The sequence below is a fragment of the Oncorhynchus mykiss genome, chromosome 12, assembly GCF_013265735.2.
Source record: "Oncorhynchus mykiss isolate Arlee chromosome 12, USDA_OmykA_1.1, whole genome shotgun sequence".
Classification (NCBI taxonomy): domain Eukaryota; kingdom Metazoa; phylum Chordata; class Actinopteri; order Salmoniformes; family Salmonidae; genus Oncorhynchus; species Oncorhynchus mykiss.
This window is the reverse complement of record NC_048576.1, coordinates 46,368,178-46,385,523: the sequence shown is the minus strand read 5'-3', so window position 1 is coordinate 46,385,523 and position 17,346 is coordinate 46,368,178. Positions and strand designations below refer to the sequence as shown.

General features: G+C 39.8%; 1 protein-coding gene across 3 annotated transcripts in view; it reads left to right on the top strand.

Annotated features, from left to right (window-relative positions):
- LOC110537698 (double C2-like domain-containing protein beta) overlaps positions 1-3,022 on the top strand; it is a 307,080-nt gene extending 304,058 nt beyond the window's left edge. For all 3 annotated transcript variants that reach the window (XM_021623935.2, XM_036937658.1, XM_021623936.2), the window contains one exon: positions 1,802-3,022. In XM_021623935.2, coding sequence (XP_021479610.2) covers positions 1,802-1,938 — 137 coding nt within the window. In that variant the 3' untranslated portion in view covers positions 1,939-3,022. The remainder of the gene's footprint in view (positions 1-1,801) is intronic.
- The last annotated feature ends 14,324 nt before the right edge of the window (positions 3,023-17,346 follow it).

The window sequence follows — 17,346 nt, the reverse complement described above, 5'->3', positions numbered from 1 at the left end:
TGCTGTGAGTTACAGGGAAGACATCCTCCTCCCTCATGTGGTACCCTTCCTGCAGGCTCATCCTGACATGATCCTCAAGCATGACAATGCCACCAGCCATACTGCTCGTTCTGTGCATGATTTCCTGCAGGAATGTCAGTGTTCTGCCATGGCCAGCGAAGAGCCCGAATCTCAATCCCATTGAGCACGTCTAGGACCTGTTGGATCGGAGGGTGAGGGCTATTCCCCCCAGAAATGTCCGGGAACTTGCCTTGGTGGATGACTGGGGTAACATCTCACAGCAAGAACTGGCACATCTGGTGCAGTCCATGAGGAGGAGATGCGCTGCAGTACTTAATACAGCTGGTAGCCACACCAGATACTGACTGTTACTTTTCATTTTGATCCCCCCTTTGTTCAGGGACACATTTATTCAATTTCTGTTAGTCACATGTCTGTGGAACTTGTTCAGTTTGTCTCAGTTGTTCATACAAATATTTACACATGTTAAGTTTGCTGAAAATTAACGCAGTTGCAGTGAGAGGACGTTTCATTTTTTGAATGAATACATTCAGAAATACAGTGCCTTCGGAAGGTATTCAGACCCCTTGACTTTTTCCACATTTTCTTATGTTACAGACTTATTCTAAAATATGCTAATTAATTACTTAGAAATCATACAATGTGATTTTCAGGATTTTTGTTTTGGATTCTGTCTCTCACAGTTGAAGTGTACCTATGATAAAAATTACAGACCTCTACATGCTTTGTAAGGAGGAAAACCTGCAAAATCGGCAGTGTATCAAATACTTGTTCTCCCCACTGTAGTTCCTGATGCTTTTCACCACTTGCGACATAATTTTAATCCCAGAGTGGGATCATAATTTTTCCTTTCACATGTGGACTAACATTCATTGTGGTATTGTGTTGAGAAGGAAAGTGCAGTCATCACCATAAAAATGAAGAATACATTTCTTTAGGAGTTAGGCCTACGACTTTCTTTAAACTTTCTTCACAAACACACTGCTGGGGCCTAATAATACCTTAGCATATGAGGCTGCATGGAGGTGTACACTTTCCTACATGTAGGTTACACCTACAACGTTTTACATGTGTTTTTATAATCGCTATCTAGCTTACCTTGTCACAAGTGTACATAAGTGTAAATTGACCGGTCTGTCTAAGTTCACCAAGTGTCCAGTAGAGGGCGGAGCTACTCCAGGAATCCACTGAGGTGAAGCCTCCTGCTTGCTTCATAACTTATGAAGCCGATGCCGTAAAAGACACTACATCTGATCGTGCTTTCCTGTCAATTCTGTACCACATGCTATTGACTGACTGGCCTAGCCTATATAGACACTCAGATCTACAATAGAGCTAAGTTCATTGTCATGGACATTTTATTAGCTGGGCTAACATATATCAACATCATTTTTGGACAAGATGGCCTAATGACGGTTGAAATCGCGAGAAGAGAGTAATGTATCTATGTGAAAGCTATATAAAAAAAGTAGCTCTCATGCTAGAAAATGATCATGTGCTCAGAGTTTTATATTGTTCATGTCCAGCAATTGATAAGAACAAGGTTGAACACATAAAACGCTTGCATTCTCAGGTTTAAACATTGGTCACCAGTCTCACTTCAAAGAGGCCTATTCTACTATGGACAGCCTGTTCAGGAGGGTGCAACATCACAGAGTATTCAGAGAACAGTTGTGATTGTCTTTTGGGTATTGTGTTAGTTCAAACTATTTAGTTTCTATCGTCCATCAATGTGTTGCGTTCTAACCCTTTTCTACTGTTCTGCCATCCCCGGTCTCAGGTGGTGTGTCCCTGGGCATCAGCGCAAACGGGGAGAGGCTCAAACACTGGTTCGACTGTCTCAAAAACAAGGACAAGAAAATTGAGCGATGGCACACACTGACCAACGAACTTCCTGGTACAACATTCAATGACTAATGGCCCCTCCCCACTACCTACTGTGGACAGGAGTTCAGCCTTGATCGACTAATGCACACTCCAGCTTTCCCGTTTCCAGAGACGTTTAACAAATCAAAGCTCTTCTTTTCTGTATTTCTATCCTAAGGTTTTGGTCTCATCCATTATCTTCTATCCCTTTCTGATAATGTGCTGTGTCTTTAGGGCTTTGCTGCACAGAACTAGAATGAGATGAGAATCTATTTCTGTGGTTTGCTGTCTGGCGATGCATATTCACTAGGTTTACTGGCAGCAGTTTATTGGCAGATTGTGGGGAGTGTGCACTTTGTTGAAATGAAAGGAGAAAAGGGTGGATTATTTACTTCAGACACTGCTCTAAAAAGTATATGTATTGTTTAAAGTCTAGGATGCAGCTCCACACACCTCTGCTGTTCCTCTGAAGTTCATGTTTGCCAGAGAAAGGGGGCTAAAGACCCAAGTAATTTGTTTTATAGAGAGCCTACTTTCAGGTCATTGCAAATGTCTAATCCTGTGATGAAGGGTTTGGGCTAAGGGAGGGATATGTGGAAGGGGAGGGGGCAAGGCATTTTAATATGCTAGCTCTAAGTACTGTATCTCGTTGCTTATGTGTTTCAGTTGTTTTTTAAGTAGTGTAAAATGTATGCCACCCCAGTCAGTATATCAGATGAATGTAGGGTGCTGTGTGTTATTGAACTAGTTCATACATAAAACTCAAGGTCTGATAAATATCAGAGTTGCGTTGGATAGCATGGGAGGAAGAGAATTGAACTTCTGCAGCCTAATGGCAAACTGTTTTTATGACGTTGCCTGAGGCGGAATATTACCATAAATCAATATTTTTACATTTCCTCATTGGCTGTTTAATTATTAATGATGAGAAGGCAATATGGCTCAACTCACTTCATGCTTATATTTTGAAATCAAAGTAGTTTTTGATATTAATTAATAATTTTATGTTCACCTTTTTATTGTTGCCCTAAAATGTATGTTTGTGTGCGCACGCATATTTGTGCTGAATGTGTGTCTGTGAACGCGACCGAGAATTGTCCTTTTAATTGTGAAATATTAAACTGGCCAATTCTTACACAATAGGTAATAACTGTACATGTATTGCTAGTGTTTTCCACTGCATAACAGCTAACAACCAGTGGTGGAAAAAGTACAAAATTGTCGTACTTGAGTAAAAGTAAAGATACCTTAATAGAAAATGACTCAAGTAAAATGGAAGTCATCCAATAAAATCCTACTTGAGTAAAAGTCTAAAAGTATTTGGTTTTATAAATATACTTAAGTATCAAAAGTAAATGTAATTGCTAAAATATACTTAAGTATCAAAAGTAAAAGTAGAAATCATTTCAAATTCCTTATATTAAGCAAACCACACAGCACGATTTTCTTGTTTTTTAAATTTACAGATAGCCAGGTGTACACTCCAACACTCAGACATAATTTACAAACAAAGCATTTGTGTTTAGTGAGTTCGCCAGATCAGATGCAGTAGGGATAACCAGCTGTCAGGGGAAAAGTACATTTATTTTCTTTTGGAAAGTAGTGGAGTAAAAGTTGTCAAAAATATAAATAGTAAAATAAAGTACAGATACCCCAAAAAAACTACTTAAGTAGTACTTTAAAGTATTTTTACTTAAGTACTTTACACCACTGATAACAACTATGACATTACATGATTATAAGTTGTTTAATTTTGTGTTATAATTTATTTTACCCATAGTGTTGTTTTGTCAAAGCTTATGTCTTACTTGAAAAATGTAAAGACATGTCCCATTTCATTCTTAAAAATGCTGTGAGCTTAATTTCAAGAAAAATCTCCCAAGGGGTATATTTTCCATCTTCATTGACAAACCCAGGTAGACTTCTTGTTACTACTTCATGTTCAAAGTTTAGTCAAGACGCGGTAAAATATTGCACTTGTCAATCTGAGCGTTACGGTCTCTCTGGCCTGGTGTGGACTAACCTAACGTTACAGGAGTAAAATAAACACCTGAAACTCGATCCCCTACATACGGGCCTTGACGAGAAGAAAACTTTTGGGTGAGGTTCCCTTCTGCACTGTTCAACCAATCCAGTAAATGTGGAGGAGTTAAGATGGAGTGGTTCCTTGTTAACATCCTAAAGTGGAAGTCTCTCTTTCCATTTCCCCTGAAAACCAGAACATCTGGTTGTTGGGGACTTGGCAGAGGCTATGTGTGGACAGTGATTTGTGAAATGCTAACTCTCATTGGCTATTTGGCAGTGCTGGCAATCCAATATTCACCCCCTCTACAGTACCAACTAGAAGTTGTTTTGGACACCAAGGTCAAACCCAATCTCTTCCTCAATTCTACAGGCAGGCAATCAAGGTGGTCTCTTTCTTGAATGCATATACAGTCGCAACAGCTAACTTGTGACATTTTTTTTATCTGTTTGCCTTTGTACAAAACAAAAGGATATAACAAAAATGCATGCAAATGTGATTGGTAAGTCAGGAAATGACTGCTTAATGATACTGCTGTTTTTTCTTGGGGGAAAAAAAAATAACTGTGGATGCTACAAGAATGTCAATCTTTCTTCTGGACAACGTTTTGTACCTTTTGAACACTATCGCATTGCCTGCGAGGCTGCTGTATTGATTGTTTGGGAATGTGACCGCATGTGAAGAAAAATCTATCCCTCTCTGTTTGTTCATTTTGTTAACACTCAGGTGGTTGTTTGCATAATTCTGTTCTATGGTAAAAAAAAAAAAAAAGATAAATATTTTCTCCTATTTCATCTTACTTTTGCACCGAATGGCCGAATGATTGTGCCTTTTCTTTTGTAAAAGTGTATTTTTGCTATGCTCACTTTACAAAGATTAGATTGATATTAGCTCTTAATATTTAAATAATACATGGCACATTTATATTACTGTATGTGTGTTGGGGTTCCGAACACTGTTTCACTCTTTCGAAATTTCCCACCCAAATGACACGAGCCCAGAGTGTCGTTCCGCTGTTTCATGGTGGTGACAGTGAAGGCAGGGGTGCAAGATTGAGTTGGAAGCATAGACCATGTATGTACAATATACGTCTGTGAGTGGAAGAGGTCACAATGACAGGCAACAGGGCCTGTATTCACAAAACGTCTCAAAGTAGGAGTGCTGATCTAGGATCGGTTTTGCCCTTTAAATCATAACTAATACAGTTATATGGACAGGGGGGACCTGATCCTAAATCGGCACCCTACTGATGATCTATTGGTTCTGTTTCTTTGTTGCAGTCTGCACAGGGCCGACTGTTTAATGCCCCATATAGCATTATTTTTGTGGTGAACATTTTATAAATAGTTTAAATAGGAAAGAACAGATTGATGAATCAAATGTTTTGTATATCAGTTCATAAACCCGACGGCATCGTATTGGGACATAAAACAATCTGTTCACAACTATCTTGAAGTTTATGCGGTATAGTTTTCAAACCTCTCAACCTTAACTAAAACTGATATATATATATATATATATATATATATATTATGATTTATACTAATAATTTTAAGCCCTGCATGGTTTTTGATTGGCGGCAGACAAACACATTTATTATTTTCTCGTTTGAGTAATTTCATCTTCCATTTTTGTGGCAGAGCTCCAATGAGTTGCTTATACACAGTGCCTTGCGAAAGTATTCGGCCCCCTTGAACTTTGCGACCTTTTGCCACATTTCAGGCTTCAAACATAAAGAAATAAAACTATTTTTTTGTGAAGAATCAACAACAAGTGGGACACAATCATGAAGTGGAACGACATTTATTGGATATTTCAAACTTTTTTAACGAATCAAAAACTGAAAAATTGGGCGTGTAAAAGTATTCAGCCCCCTTAAGTTAATACTTTGTAGCGCCACCTTTTGCTGCGATTACAGCTGTAAGTCGCTTGGGGTATGTCTCTATCAGTTTTGCACATCGAGAGGCTGACATTTTTTCCCATTCCTCCTTGCAAAACAGCTCGAGCTCGGTGAGGTTGGATGGAGAGCATTTGTGAACAGCAGTTTTCAGTTCTTTCCACAGATTCTCGATTGGATTCAGGTCTGGACTTTGACTCGGCCACTCTAACACCTGGATATGTTTATTTTTGAACCATTCCATTGTAGATTTTGCTTTATGTTTTGGATCATTGTCTTGTTGGAAGACAAATCTCCGTCCCAGTCTCAGGTCTTTTGCAGACTCCATCAGGTTTTCTTCCAGAATGGTCCTGTATTTGGCTCCATCCATCTTCCCATCAATTTTAACCATCTTCCCTGTCCCTGCTGAAGAAAAGCAGGCCCAAACCATGATGCTGCCACCACCATGTTTGACAGTGGGGATGGTGTGTTCAGCTGTGTTGCTTTTACGCCAAACATAACGTTTTGCATTGTTGCCAAAAAGTTCAATTTTGGTTTCATCTGACCAGAGCACCTTCTTCCACATGTTTGGTGTGTCTCCCAGGTGGCTTGTGGCAAACTTTAAACAACACTTTTTATGGATATCTTTAACTTCTTGAATCTACTTGAGACGCACATGTCCCAAGTAGGCACCTGGAAATGCAAATGCGCTACGCTAAATGCTAAATGTACTCGTTAAAACTCAAACCTTGATCAAAATTCACAAGCAGGGTATTAAATTAAAGCTACACTCGTTGTGAACCTAGCCAGCAAGTCAGATTTTTAAAATGCTTTTCGGCGAAAGCATCAGAAGCTATTATCTGATAGCATGCACCCCCCAAAATGCCAGCTCGACACGTAAACAACAGATTTTGCGATAGACGGCGCTACCCAAAACGCAGAAATAAAATATAAAACATTCATTACCTTAGACGAGCTTCTTTCTTGGCACTCCTATATGCCCCATAAACATCACTATTGGGTCTTTTTTTCGTTTAAATCGGTCCATATATACCCAAAATAGCTTTGTATTGAAGTAGTGTCATTCAGAAAAATTCATCGTTTTTAAACGCTGCGTAATTTTTTAAAATTAAAAAAGTCGACGATAAACTTTCACAAAACACTTCGAAATCCTTTTGTAATCCAACTTTAGGTATTAGTAAACGTTTATAATCTATCAAAACGATTACAGGGCGATGTCTCTTCAATAGGTCCTCACTTCAAAAACAATGCAATCTGATCTCTCCTTGAACTGCATCCGGGTGAAGACTGGAAAACTTGGGGTCAGACAGATGGATTTTCCAACAATTAATTCGATTGAAAATTAGTACAATGGCGCCATCGTGCGGAATTTGTATGAAGTGCAGGCAAATTTCCATTAAATTCTGTTGTCCTTTAACAACTGGTGGAAGTGACTTATGGAAATTATTTTTTGCTTTCAGAGAGCAGTTTTTCTTGCGTTTTTCAATGAAACACACGCTCTGTTATAGTCACAGCCGTGATTTAACCAGTTTTATAAACTTCAGAGTGTTTTCTATCCACACATACTAATCATATGCATATACTATATTCCTGGCATGAGTAGCAGGACGCTGAAAAGTTGCGCGATTTTTAACAGAATTTTCAAAAAAGGGGGGGGTAGATCTAACAAAATGGCTTTCTTCTTGCCACTCTTCCATAAAGGCCAGATTTGTGCAATATACGGCTGATTGTTGTCACATGGACAGAGTCTCCCACCTCAGCTGTAGATCTCTGCAGTTCATCCAGAGTGATCATGGGCCTCTTGGCTGCATCTCTGATCAGTCTTCTCCTTGTATGAGCTGAAAGTTTAGAGGGACGGCCAGGTCTTGGTAGATTTGCAGTGGTCTGATACTCCTTCCATTTCAATATTATCGCTTGCACAGTGCTCCTTGGGATGTTTAAAGCTTGGGAAATCTTTTTGTATCCAAATCCGGCTTTAAACTTCTTCACAACAGTATCTCGGACCTGCCTGGTGTGTTCCTTGTTCTTCGTGATGCTCTCTGCGCTTTTAACGGACCTCTGAGACTATCACAGTGCAGGTGCATTTATACGGAGACTTGATTACACACAGGTGGATTGTATTTATCATCATTAGTCATTTAGGTCAACATTGGATCATTCAGAGATCCTCACTGAACTTCTGGAGAGAGTTTGCTGCACTGAAAGTAAAGGGGCTGAATAATTTTGCACGCCCAATTTTTCAGTTTTTGATATGTTAAAAAAGTTTGAAATATCCAATAAATGTCGTTCCTTGATTGTGTCCCACTTGTTGTTGATTCTTCACAAAAAAATACAGTTTTATATCTTTATGTTTGAAGCCTGAAATGTGGCAAAAGGTCGCAAAGTTCAAGGGGGGCGAATACTTTCGCAAGGCACTGTATTAACCTTTGTTCATTTGCTTGTATGACAACATTTTACCATCCTTATTTACAAATGTCATTCATAAACATGATCCCTTCCTTATAACCTTGTTCATTTTTTCCAAGAAAATGTGTCTATCCTCTATCAGTACATTGGAGATTCGATATTTGGCCAGCCTCTTCTGGAGGATGAAATTGGAATGGTAACCAACGCTGTATGGCTTCATTTAGAAAGGAGGATACTTTAAACAGGGTTCCATTGTCAATCCAACAGAAAGGGTTGGTTTTAATCTGCATAACAGCAAAGAGACCCCTTTTTAACATTGGACGTGCCTCTCTTTAGTAGCCTGCTGGAAAACTGCCTTCAGAAAGAATTCATACCACTTGACTTATTCCACATTGTTGTTTTATGGCCTGAATTCTAAATGTATTTGTTTCTCGCACACATCTACACACAATACCCCATAATGACAAAGTGAAAACATATTTTTTAGAAATCTTTGCAAATGTATTGAAAAATCAATACATTGTAGAAGCACAGCGGTTATGGCTGAGTCTTTCTGGGTAAGTCTTTAAGCACTTTCCACATCTGGATTGTGCAACATTTGCCCATTAATCACAGCATCATGCTGTGGGGGTTCTTTTCTGTGGAAGGGACTGGTTGACTAGTCGGGATCGAGGGAAAGATGAACGGAGCAAAGTACGGAGAGATCCTTGATGAAAACCTGCTCCACAGCGCTCATGATCTCAGACTAGGGCGAAGGTTCACCTTCCAACAGGACAACGACCCTAAGCACACAGCCAAGACAACGCAGGAGTGGCTTTGGTACAAGTCTCTGAATGTCCTTAAGTGACCCAGCCAGAGCCACCGCCATGCTTTATTGTAGGGATGGTGCCAGGTTTTCTTCAGATGTGGCCCTTGGCATTCAGGCCAAAGATTTCAATCTTGTTTTATCAGAACAGAGAATCGTTTCAGAACAGAGAATTGTTTCTCATGGTCTGAGTCTTTAGGTGCCTTTGCCAAACTCCAAGCGGGCTGTCACTGGAGGAGTGGCTTCGGTCTGGCCACTCTACCATAAAGGCCTATTGGTGGAGTTCTGCAGAGATGGTTGTCTTTCTGGAAGGTTATCCCATCTCCATGGAGGACCTCTAGAGCTCTGTCATTATTTTTAATACATTTGCAAATCTTTCTAAAAACCTGTGTTTTCGCTTTGTCATTATGGGGTATTGTGTGTAGATTGCTGAAGAAATTGTTTTCTTTAATAAATTTTAGAATACGGATGTAACGTAACAAAATGTGGAAAAAGTCAAAGGGTATGAATACTTTCCGAAGACACTGTAAAAACTGATTCTAGACATACTATATTGAAAGATTTTACCTGGTTTCCGTGTATTTTCATCGTTTTCAATTATTTCTAGTAATTGTCTAATGTTGTCTCCAATATATCTTCCTTTTGAGAATCCTGTCTGATTCTGATGAGTAATATCCGGTAGGACCTTTTTAATTCTATGAGCAATACATTTTGCCAATATTTTTTTTCGCAACATTGAAGGTTTAGGGGCCTACTTTTTTGGGGAGATACTGGGTCTTTGTACTGCCCCCCTGGCTCCTGCAAGAGAGAGATCGGTCCCTCTTTTGGTGTGTCCGATAGTTTGCCATTTATATACAGTACAAGTAATTAAAACATGATATCAGTGGATGAAACAGTAGTTCATAAGAAGTTTGATATATCTCTATGGGAATGCAATCGAGGCCATAAAAACGTATCATAAAGTGAGGTTGGAAGAACTTGACGAGAACATTTTGCATACAAATATTTATTAATTCAAAACCTATTTTCTGTACGTTATTTTTGGTTGTGTTTATATGCTTGTGAAAAACTTGCGTCTAGAATGTTCAGTGCTTCAGTAGTATATTTTTCAACATTTTAGTTTTTCTATTTCTGTAGTAAGTCAAATTGACTCCGTTGACAGAAACCATTATTATATATATTTTTTATGAAAACTGAATTAAGTAGCCTCCGAAGGCACATTTTAGGCATCCTATATGATATGTGGGACCGCTGAACCTGTATTGTGCAGGAAAATAAATATGTTACGAATTCCAAGTATATTTTGCAAGGTCCGGGTTTTTAAGCCTTCAAATATCAATCAATTCCAGCGTGTCCATAATATTTTTAATCAAATCAAATGTATTCATATAGCCCTTCGTACATCAGCTGATATTTCAAGTGCTGTACAGAAACCCAGCCTAAAACCCCAAACAGCAAGCAATGCAGGTGTAGAAGCACGGTGGCTAGGAAAAACTCCCTAGAAAGGCCAAAACCTAGAAAGAAACCTAGAGAGGAACCAGGCTATGTGGGGTGGCCAGTCCTCTTCTGGCTGTGCCGGGTGGAGATTATAACAGAACATGGCCAAGATGTTCAAATGTTCATAAATGACCAGCATGGTCCAATAATAATAAGGCAGAACAGTTGAAACTGGAGCAGCAGCACGGCCAGGTGGACTGGGGACAGCAAGGAGTCATCATGTCAGGTAGTCCTGAGGCATGGTCCTAGGGCTCAGGTCCTCCGAGAGAGAGAAAGAAAGAGAGAAAGAGAGAATTAGAGAGAGCACACTTAAATTCACACAGGACACCGAATAAGACAGGAGAAGAACTCCAGATATAACAAACTGACCCTAGCCCCCCGACACAAACTACTGCAGCATAAATACTGGAGGCTGAGAAAGGATGGGTCAGGAGACACTGTGGCACCATCCGAGGACACCCCCAGACAGGGCCAAACAGGAAGGATATAACCCCACCCACTTTGCCAAAGCACAGCCCCCACACCACTAGAGAGATATCTTCAACCACCAACTTACCATCCTGAGACAAGGCCGAGTATAGCCCACAAAGATCACCGCCACGGCACAACCCGAGGGGGGGGGGGGGGGGGGGGGGGGGGGGGGGGGGGGGCGCGCAAACCCATCTCTGAGTACCAGAGGGTGATAATTGGTAGTTTACAGTCTATTGATGTACTTAATACTGTGTTGTAGTACCCTACCATAATAGTATAATTATTTCTATCTTGGAGACTAATTTGATTATTGTAAATATTTTCAAAGAAGTTTATATCATCAATATTATGAGCCACATCTGTTTATTATCAAGTAGTATATTCAAGGCAATCCATCTTCCTTGAGGATCTATTTTAACCGATTGCACCTCAAGATCTACAGTTGAAGTCGGTAGTTTACATACACCTTAGCGAAATACATTTATACTCAGTTTTTCACAATTCCTGACATTTAATCCTAGTAAAAATTCCCTGTTTTAGGTCAGCTGGATCACCAGTTTATTTTAAGAATGTGAAATAACAGAATAATAGTAGAGACTGATTTATTTCAGCTTATATTTCTTTCATCACATTACAAGTGGGTCAGAAGTTTACATACATTGAATTAGTATTTGGTAGCATTGCCTTTTAAATTGTTTAACTTGGGTCAAACATTTCAGGTAGCCAATGTCCTTTACTGTTGTTCTGGGATTGATTTGCACTTTTTCTCACCAAAGTACATTCATCTCTAGGAAACAGAACGTGTCTCCTTCCTGAGCGGTATGACGGCTGCGTGGTGCCATTGTGTTTATATTTGCGTACTATTGTTTGTACAGATGAACGTGGTACCTTCAGGCGTTTGGAAATTGCTCCCGAGGATGAACCAGACTTGTGGAGGTCTACAATTGTTTTTCTGAGGTCTTGGCTGATTTATTTTGATTCCCCCATGATGTCAAGAAAAGAGGCACTGCGTTTGAAGGTAGGCTTTGAAATACATCCACAGGTACACCTTCAATTGACTTGAATGATGTCAATTAGACTATCAGAAGCTTCTAAAGCCATGACATTTTCTAGAATTCTCCAAGCTGTTTAAAGGCACAGTCAACTTAGTGTATGTAAACTTCTGACCCACTGGAATTGTGATACAGTAAATTATATGTGAAAAATTGTTGGAAAAATGACTTCCAAATGATGTCCATTCCTTTCCTAGAAGAAACAAATGCAAAGTCCCCCCTCCATCCTTCAAATAACTTGACCGGTTAAAACAAAAACATCTTAAAAACAGTGAAAATCTCCAGCCATAGTGACAGAGTAGATGTCCTAACCGACTTGCCAAAACTATTGTTTGTTAACGAGACATTTTTGGGGTGGTTGAAGAACAAGTTTTAATGACTTCAAGTGTATGTAAACTTCTGACTTCAACAGTAGATAATTTTTCAGTAGGATCATAACACCTTTTGAATTCCTATGCCCATGACAGAAATATATTTTACCATCCATCTCTTTTTCCCTAGCCACTTTTTTCCCTAGTATTTAAAAAAAAAGTTTGTTCTACATTACTTTTACCCATCTTATGAGAGATTCTCCAAAGTTGTAAAAATCCCAGCACAGTTTATTTTGGATAAAAATCCTAGAGGAAACCCTGGTTCAGTCTGCTTTCCAAAATACACTGGGAGACATGCACCAGGACCATAACCTAAAACACAAGGCCAAATATTCACAGAAGTTGTTTACCAAGATGACATTGAATGTTCCTGAGTGGCCTAGTTACAGTTTTAACTTAAAATGGCTTGAAATTCCATGACAAGACTTGAAAATGGCTGTCTGGCAATGATCAACAACCAACTTGACAGAGCTTGAAGAATTTTTGAGACTTACCCAGAAATACGCACAGCTGTAATTTCTGCCAAAGATGTTTCTAACATGTATTGAGGGGTTCATTTAATATTTTTGTATTTCATTTTTAATCATTTGCAAATGTTTTTTATGTTTTCACTTTGTCATTATAGAGTATTGTGTGTAGATGGGTGAGAGAAAATATCTATTTAATCCATTTTGAATTCAGGCTATAACACACACAAAAATGAAGGCTTTTGCTTAAGGCCAGCACTAACACACCTCTTTTAAAATAATCAACTAATAATGGTCTTGATTTGGCTAGACTACAATTATTTTTAATTAGTTTTTTTTTGTAGAGTAATACACTTCTGTCTCATTAAGGTCAATGTCAAAGGTATTCAATTCCACAGACTTGTGCGATGCATTTCTTCTTGAAGGGGGCTGGAACAGCCTGCATACCCTGTAGTTCTCCAGGACTGGAGCTGGAGTCCCCTGCTTTATGCTCTATCTTTCTACTCTGAAACATCTTCACTTTGCTATGTTATTACAAGAAGAAATATGATAGACAAATCCTTGGCAATAGGGGTGTGTCAACTTCTTTGCAAGGGAATGGACCATAGACGGATTAAAGTGAAACTGAATACAAGCCTGCCCTCTAACTGAGTGTATTAGTAATTCCATGACTGAAACATTTGATACTGTGACAGCAACTTTTAGGGGAAATATTTTCAGTGGTTCTTACTGTAAATAGAAGTCAACGGACATGTCATTTAAATACTGATGAGTTGAGTTATGATATTAATAGGCGTCTCACCAGCGGGACACCTGTCAACAACTTCTGGTGAAATTGGAGGGCGCGCAATTCAAATAAATAATCATAAAAATGTGGGATATTAAACATTTAGGTACATACAAGTGTCTTATAGCGGTTAAAAGCTTAAAGTCTTGTTCATCTAACTGAATTGTCCGATTTACAATAGGCATTACAGCGAAAGAATGCCATGCGATTGTTTGAGGACGGCGCCCCACATCAAAATATCTTTCAACCAGCACAGGCTTCATAAAATCACAAATAGCGATTAAATATGCACTTTCTTTTTTGAAAATCTTCCTCTGATTTGTCATCCAAAGGGGCCCAGCTACGACATGTCATTTTGTTAGATAAAATCCTTCTTTATATCCCAAAGAGTCTGTTTAGTTGGCGCCCTCGATTTGAGTAATCCACTCGTTCAACATGCAGAGAAATCAATCCAAAAAGCTACCGCTAAACTTTGTTATAACAAGTCCAAATATTTTTAGATTCAATCTTCAGGTGCCCTAAAATGTAATTAAACTATAATATTTCATATGGAAAGAAGTATGTTCAATAGGAAAGCAAAATTAGCTGCTGCACGTCCTCTTTGTCGCACGAGCACAGACTGATTTCCAACTCTGACTCTCAGTACTAATACTCAAAATGATTCCTCGTTTGGTAAGAAACAAGCCTGAAACAAAGACTGTTGACATCTAGTGGAAACCACAGTATTTGCAATCTGGGACCTGGATTTGGATATGACCCTATACGTTCCATTGGAAGAGCATGGGCTCTCTCTCAAAAAACAAAATCTGGTTGTTTTTTCTTTGGATTTTTTTCCCACCATATCAATTGTGTTATAGGCTCATACATTATTTTAACACTTCTACCAACTCCAACGTGTTTTCTATGCAATGGTACCACTTACATGCATATCCTGGCTTCTGGGCCTGAGTAACAGGCAGTTTACTTTGGGCAAGTCAGTCCGACAACATCTCTGCAAGGGAATGGACCATAGATGGATTAAACTGAAACTGAACACAAACTTGCCCTCTAACTGTGTGTATTTGTAATTCCACGACTGAAACATTTGATACTGTGACAGCAACTCTTAGGGGAAATATTTTCAGTGTTTCTTTATTGTAAATAGAAGTCAACGGACATGTTCATCTAAATACTGATGAGTTGAGTTATGACATCAACATCTTCATTTTATATAAATACAATTAACATGGCAAAATGAACTGAGAACAGAAGAGAATAGCAAACCGCTAAATGCATGGATCATGTCACTAGAATAAGACCCTCAATATTTATTTGAAAATATCATCAAGCTCATCACCCTGCACTTCCATCTGTAGCCTAATATACTGCATGCTTTACTGAGTCGTTGTGGGAGGACCGCACAGCATATCATCATGTGACCCCAAGTTGTGATCAATCTGAGACATTATGTATATGTAAAATCAAATGTATAGAAGATTTTGTTTGATTTGTTATTGAATAGAAATCTAGCGAAACTATTTAAAGTTTGTTTATATAGAAATTGCCTTTTTATTGCAATTGTGACACCTGGTGGACACCTTTTGGGTTTACCTGTAGGACAGCATTTAATGGGTTATGGGTAAAGATGGTGTTTGAGATACTTTTTTGTTATGTAGTGTATGTGGACACGTGCTCATAGAACATCTCATTCCAAAATCATGGGCATTAATATGGAGTTGGTTCCCCCTTTGCTGCTATAACAGCCTCCGCTCTTCTGGGAAGGCTTTCCGCTAGATGTTGGAACATTGCTGCGGGGACTTGCTTCCATTCAGCCGCAAGAGCATTAGTGAGGTCGGGCATTGTTGTTGGAAGATTAGGCCTGGCTCGTGGTCGGCGTTCTAATTCTTCCCAAAGGTGTTCGGTGGGGTTGAGGTCAGGGTTCTGTGCAGGCCAGTCAAGTTCTCGACAAAGCATTTCTCTATTATGGACCTCGCTTTGTGCACGGGGGCATTGTCATGCTGAAACAGGAAAGGGTGTTCCCCAAACTGTTGCCACAAATTTGGAAACACAGAATCATCTAAAATGTCATTGTATGCTGTAGCGTTTAGATTTCCCTTCACTGGAACTAAGGGGCCTAGCCCGACCTATGAAAAGCAGCCCCAGACCATTATTCCTCATCCACCTAAATTTACAGTTGTCACTATGCATTCTGGGAGGTAGTGTTCTCCTGGCATCCGCCAAATCCAGATTTGTCTGTTGGTCTGCCAGACAGTGAAGCTTGATTCATCACTCCAGAGAACGCGTTTCCACTGCTCCAGAGTCCAATGGCAGCGAGCTTTACACCACTCTAGCCAATGCTTGGCATTTCACATGGAGATCTTAGGCTTGTGTGTGGCTGCTCGGCCATGGAAACCCATTTCATGAAGCTCCCAACGAACATTTCTTGTGCTGACGTTGCTTCTAAAGACAGTTTGGAACTCAGTAATGAGTGTTGCAACCGAGAACAAATTATTTTTACTCACTGCACACTTTAGCACTCAGCGGTCTTGTTCTGTGAGCTTGTGTGGCATACCACTTCGCGGCTGAGCGTTGTTGCTCCTAGATGTTTCCACTTCACAATAACAGCACAGTTGACCGGGGCAGCTCTAGCAGGGCAGACATTTGATGAACTGACTTGTTGGGAAGGTGGCATTCTATGACATTCTATGCCACATTGAAAGTCACTGAGCTCTTCAGTAAGGCGATTTTACTGCCAATGTTTGTCTATGGAGATTACATGACTGTGTGCTTGATTTTATACACCTGTCAGCAACGTGTATGGCTGAAATTGCCTAATCCACTAATTTGAAGGGTTGTCCACATACCTTTGTATGAATTTGACTTTTCTATTAATACTTATTTTGTCTCAAATCACGTTGACGGGATTGATTTGATCAGCCAGAGAAATTACAGGGGGACAAATTCAAACAACAGAAATCTCATAATTAGAATTCCTCAAACATACAAGTATTATACACCATTTTAAAGATTTACTTCTTGTTAATCCAACCACAGTTAATCCAACCAATTTCAAAAAGGCTTTACGGCGAAAGCATACCATGCGATGGAACAGTAGTGGAGAGGGTAGCAAGTTTTAAGTTCCTCGGCATACACATCACAGACAAACTGAATTGGTCCACTCACACAGACAGCATTGTGAAGAAGGCGCAGCAGCGCCTCTTCAACCTCAGGAGGCTGAAGAAATTCGGCTTGTCACCAAAAGCACTCACAAACTTCTACAGATGCACAATCGAGAGCATCCTGGCGGGCTGTATCACCGCCTGGTACGGCAACTGCTCCGCCCTCAACCGTAAGGCTCTCCAGAGGGTGGTGAGGTCTGCACAACGCATCACCGGGGGCAAACTACCTGCCCTCCAGGACACCTACACCACCCGATGTCACAGGAAGGCCATAAATATCATCAAGGACATCAACCACCCGAGCCACTGCCTGTTCACCCCGCTATCATCCAGAAGGCGAGGTCAGTACAGGTGCATCAAAGCTGGGACCGAGAGACTGAAAAACAGCTTCTATCTCAAGGCCATCAGACTGTTAAACAGCCACCACTAACATTGAGTGGCTGCTGCCAACACACTGACACTGACTCAACTCCAGCCACTTTAATAATGGGAATTGATGGAAAATGATGTAAATATATCACTAGC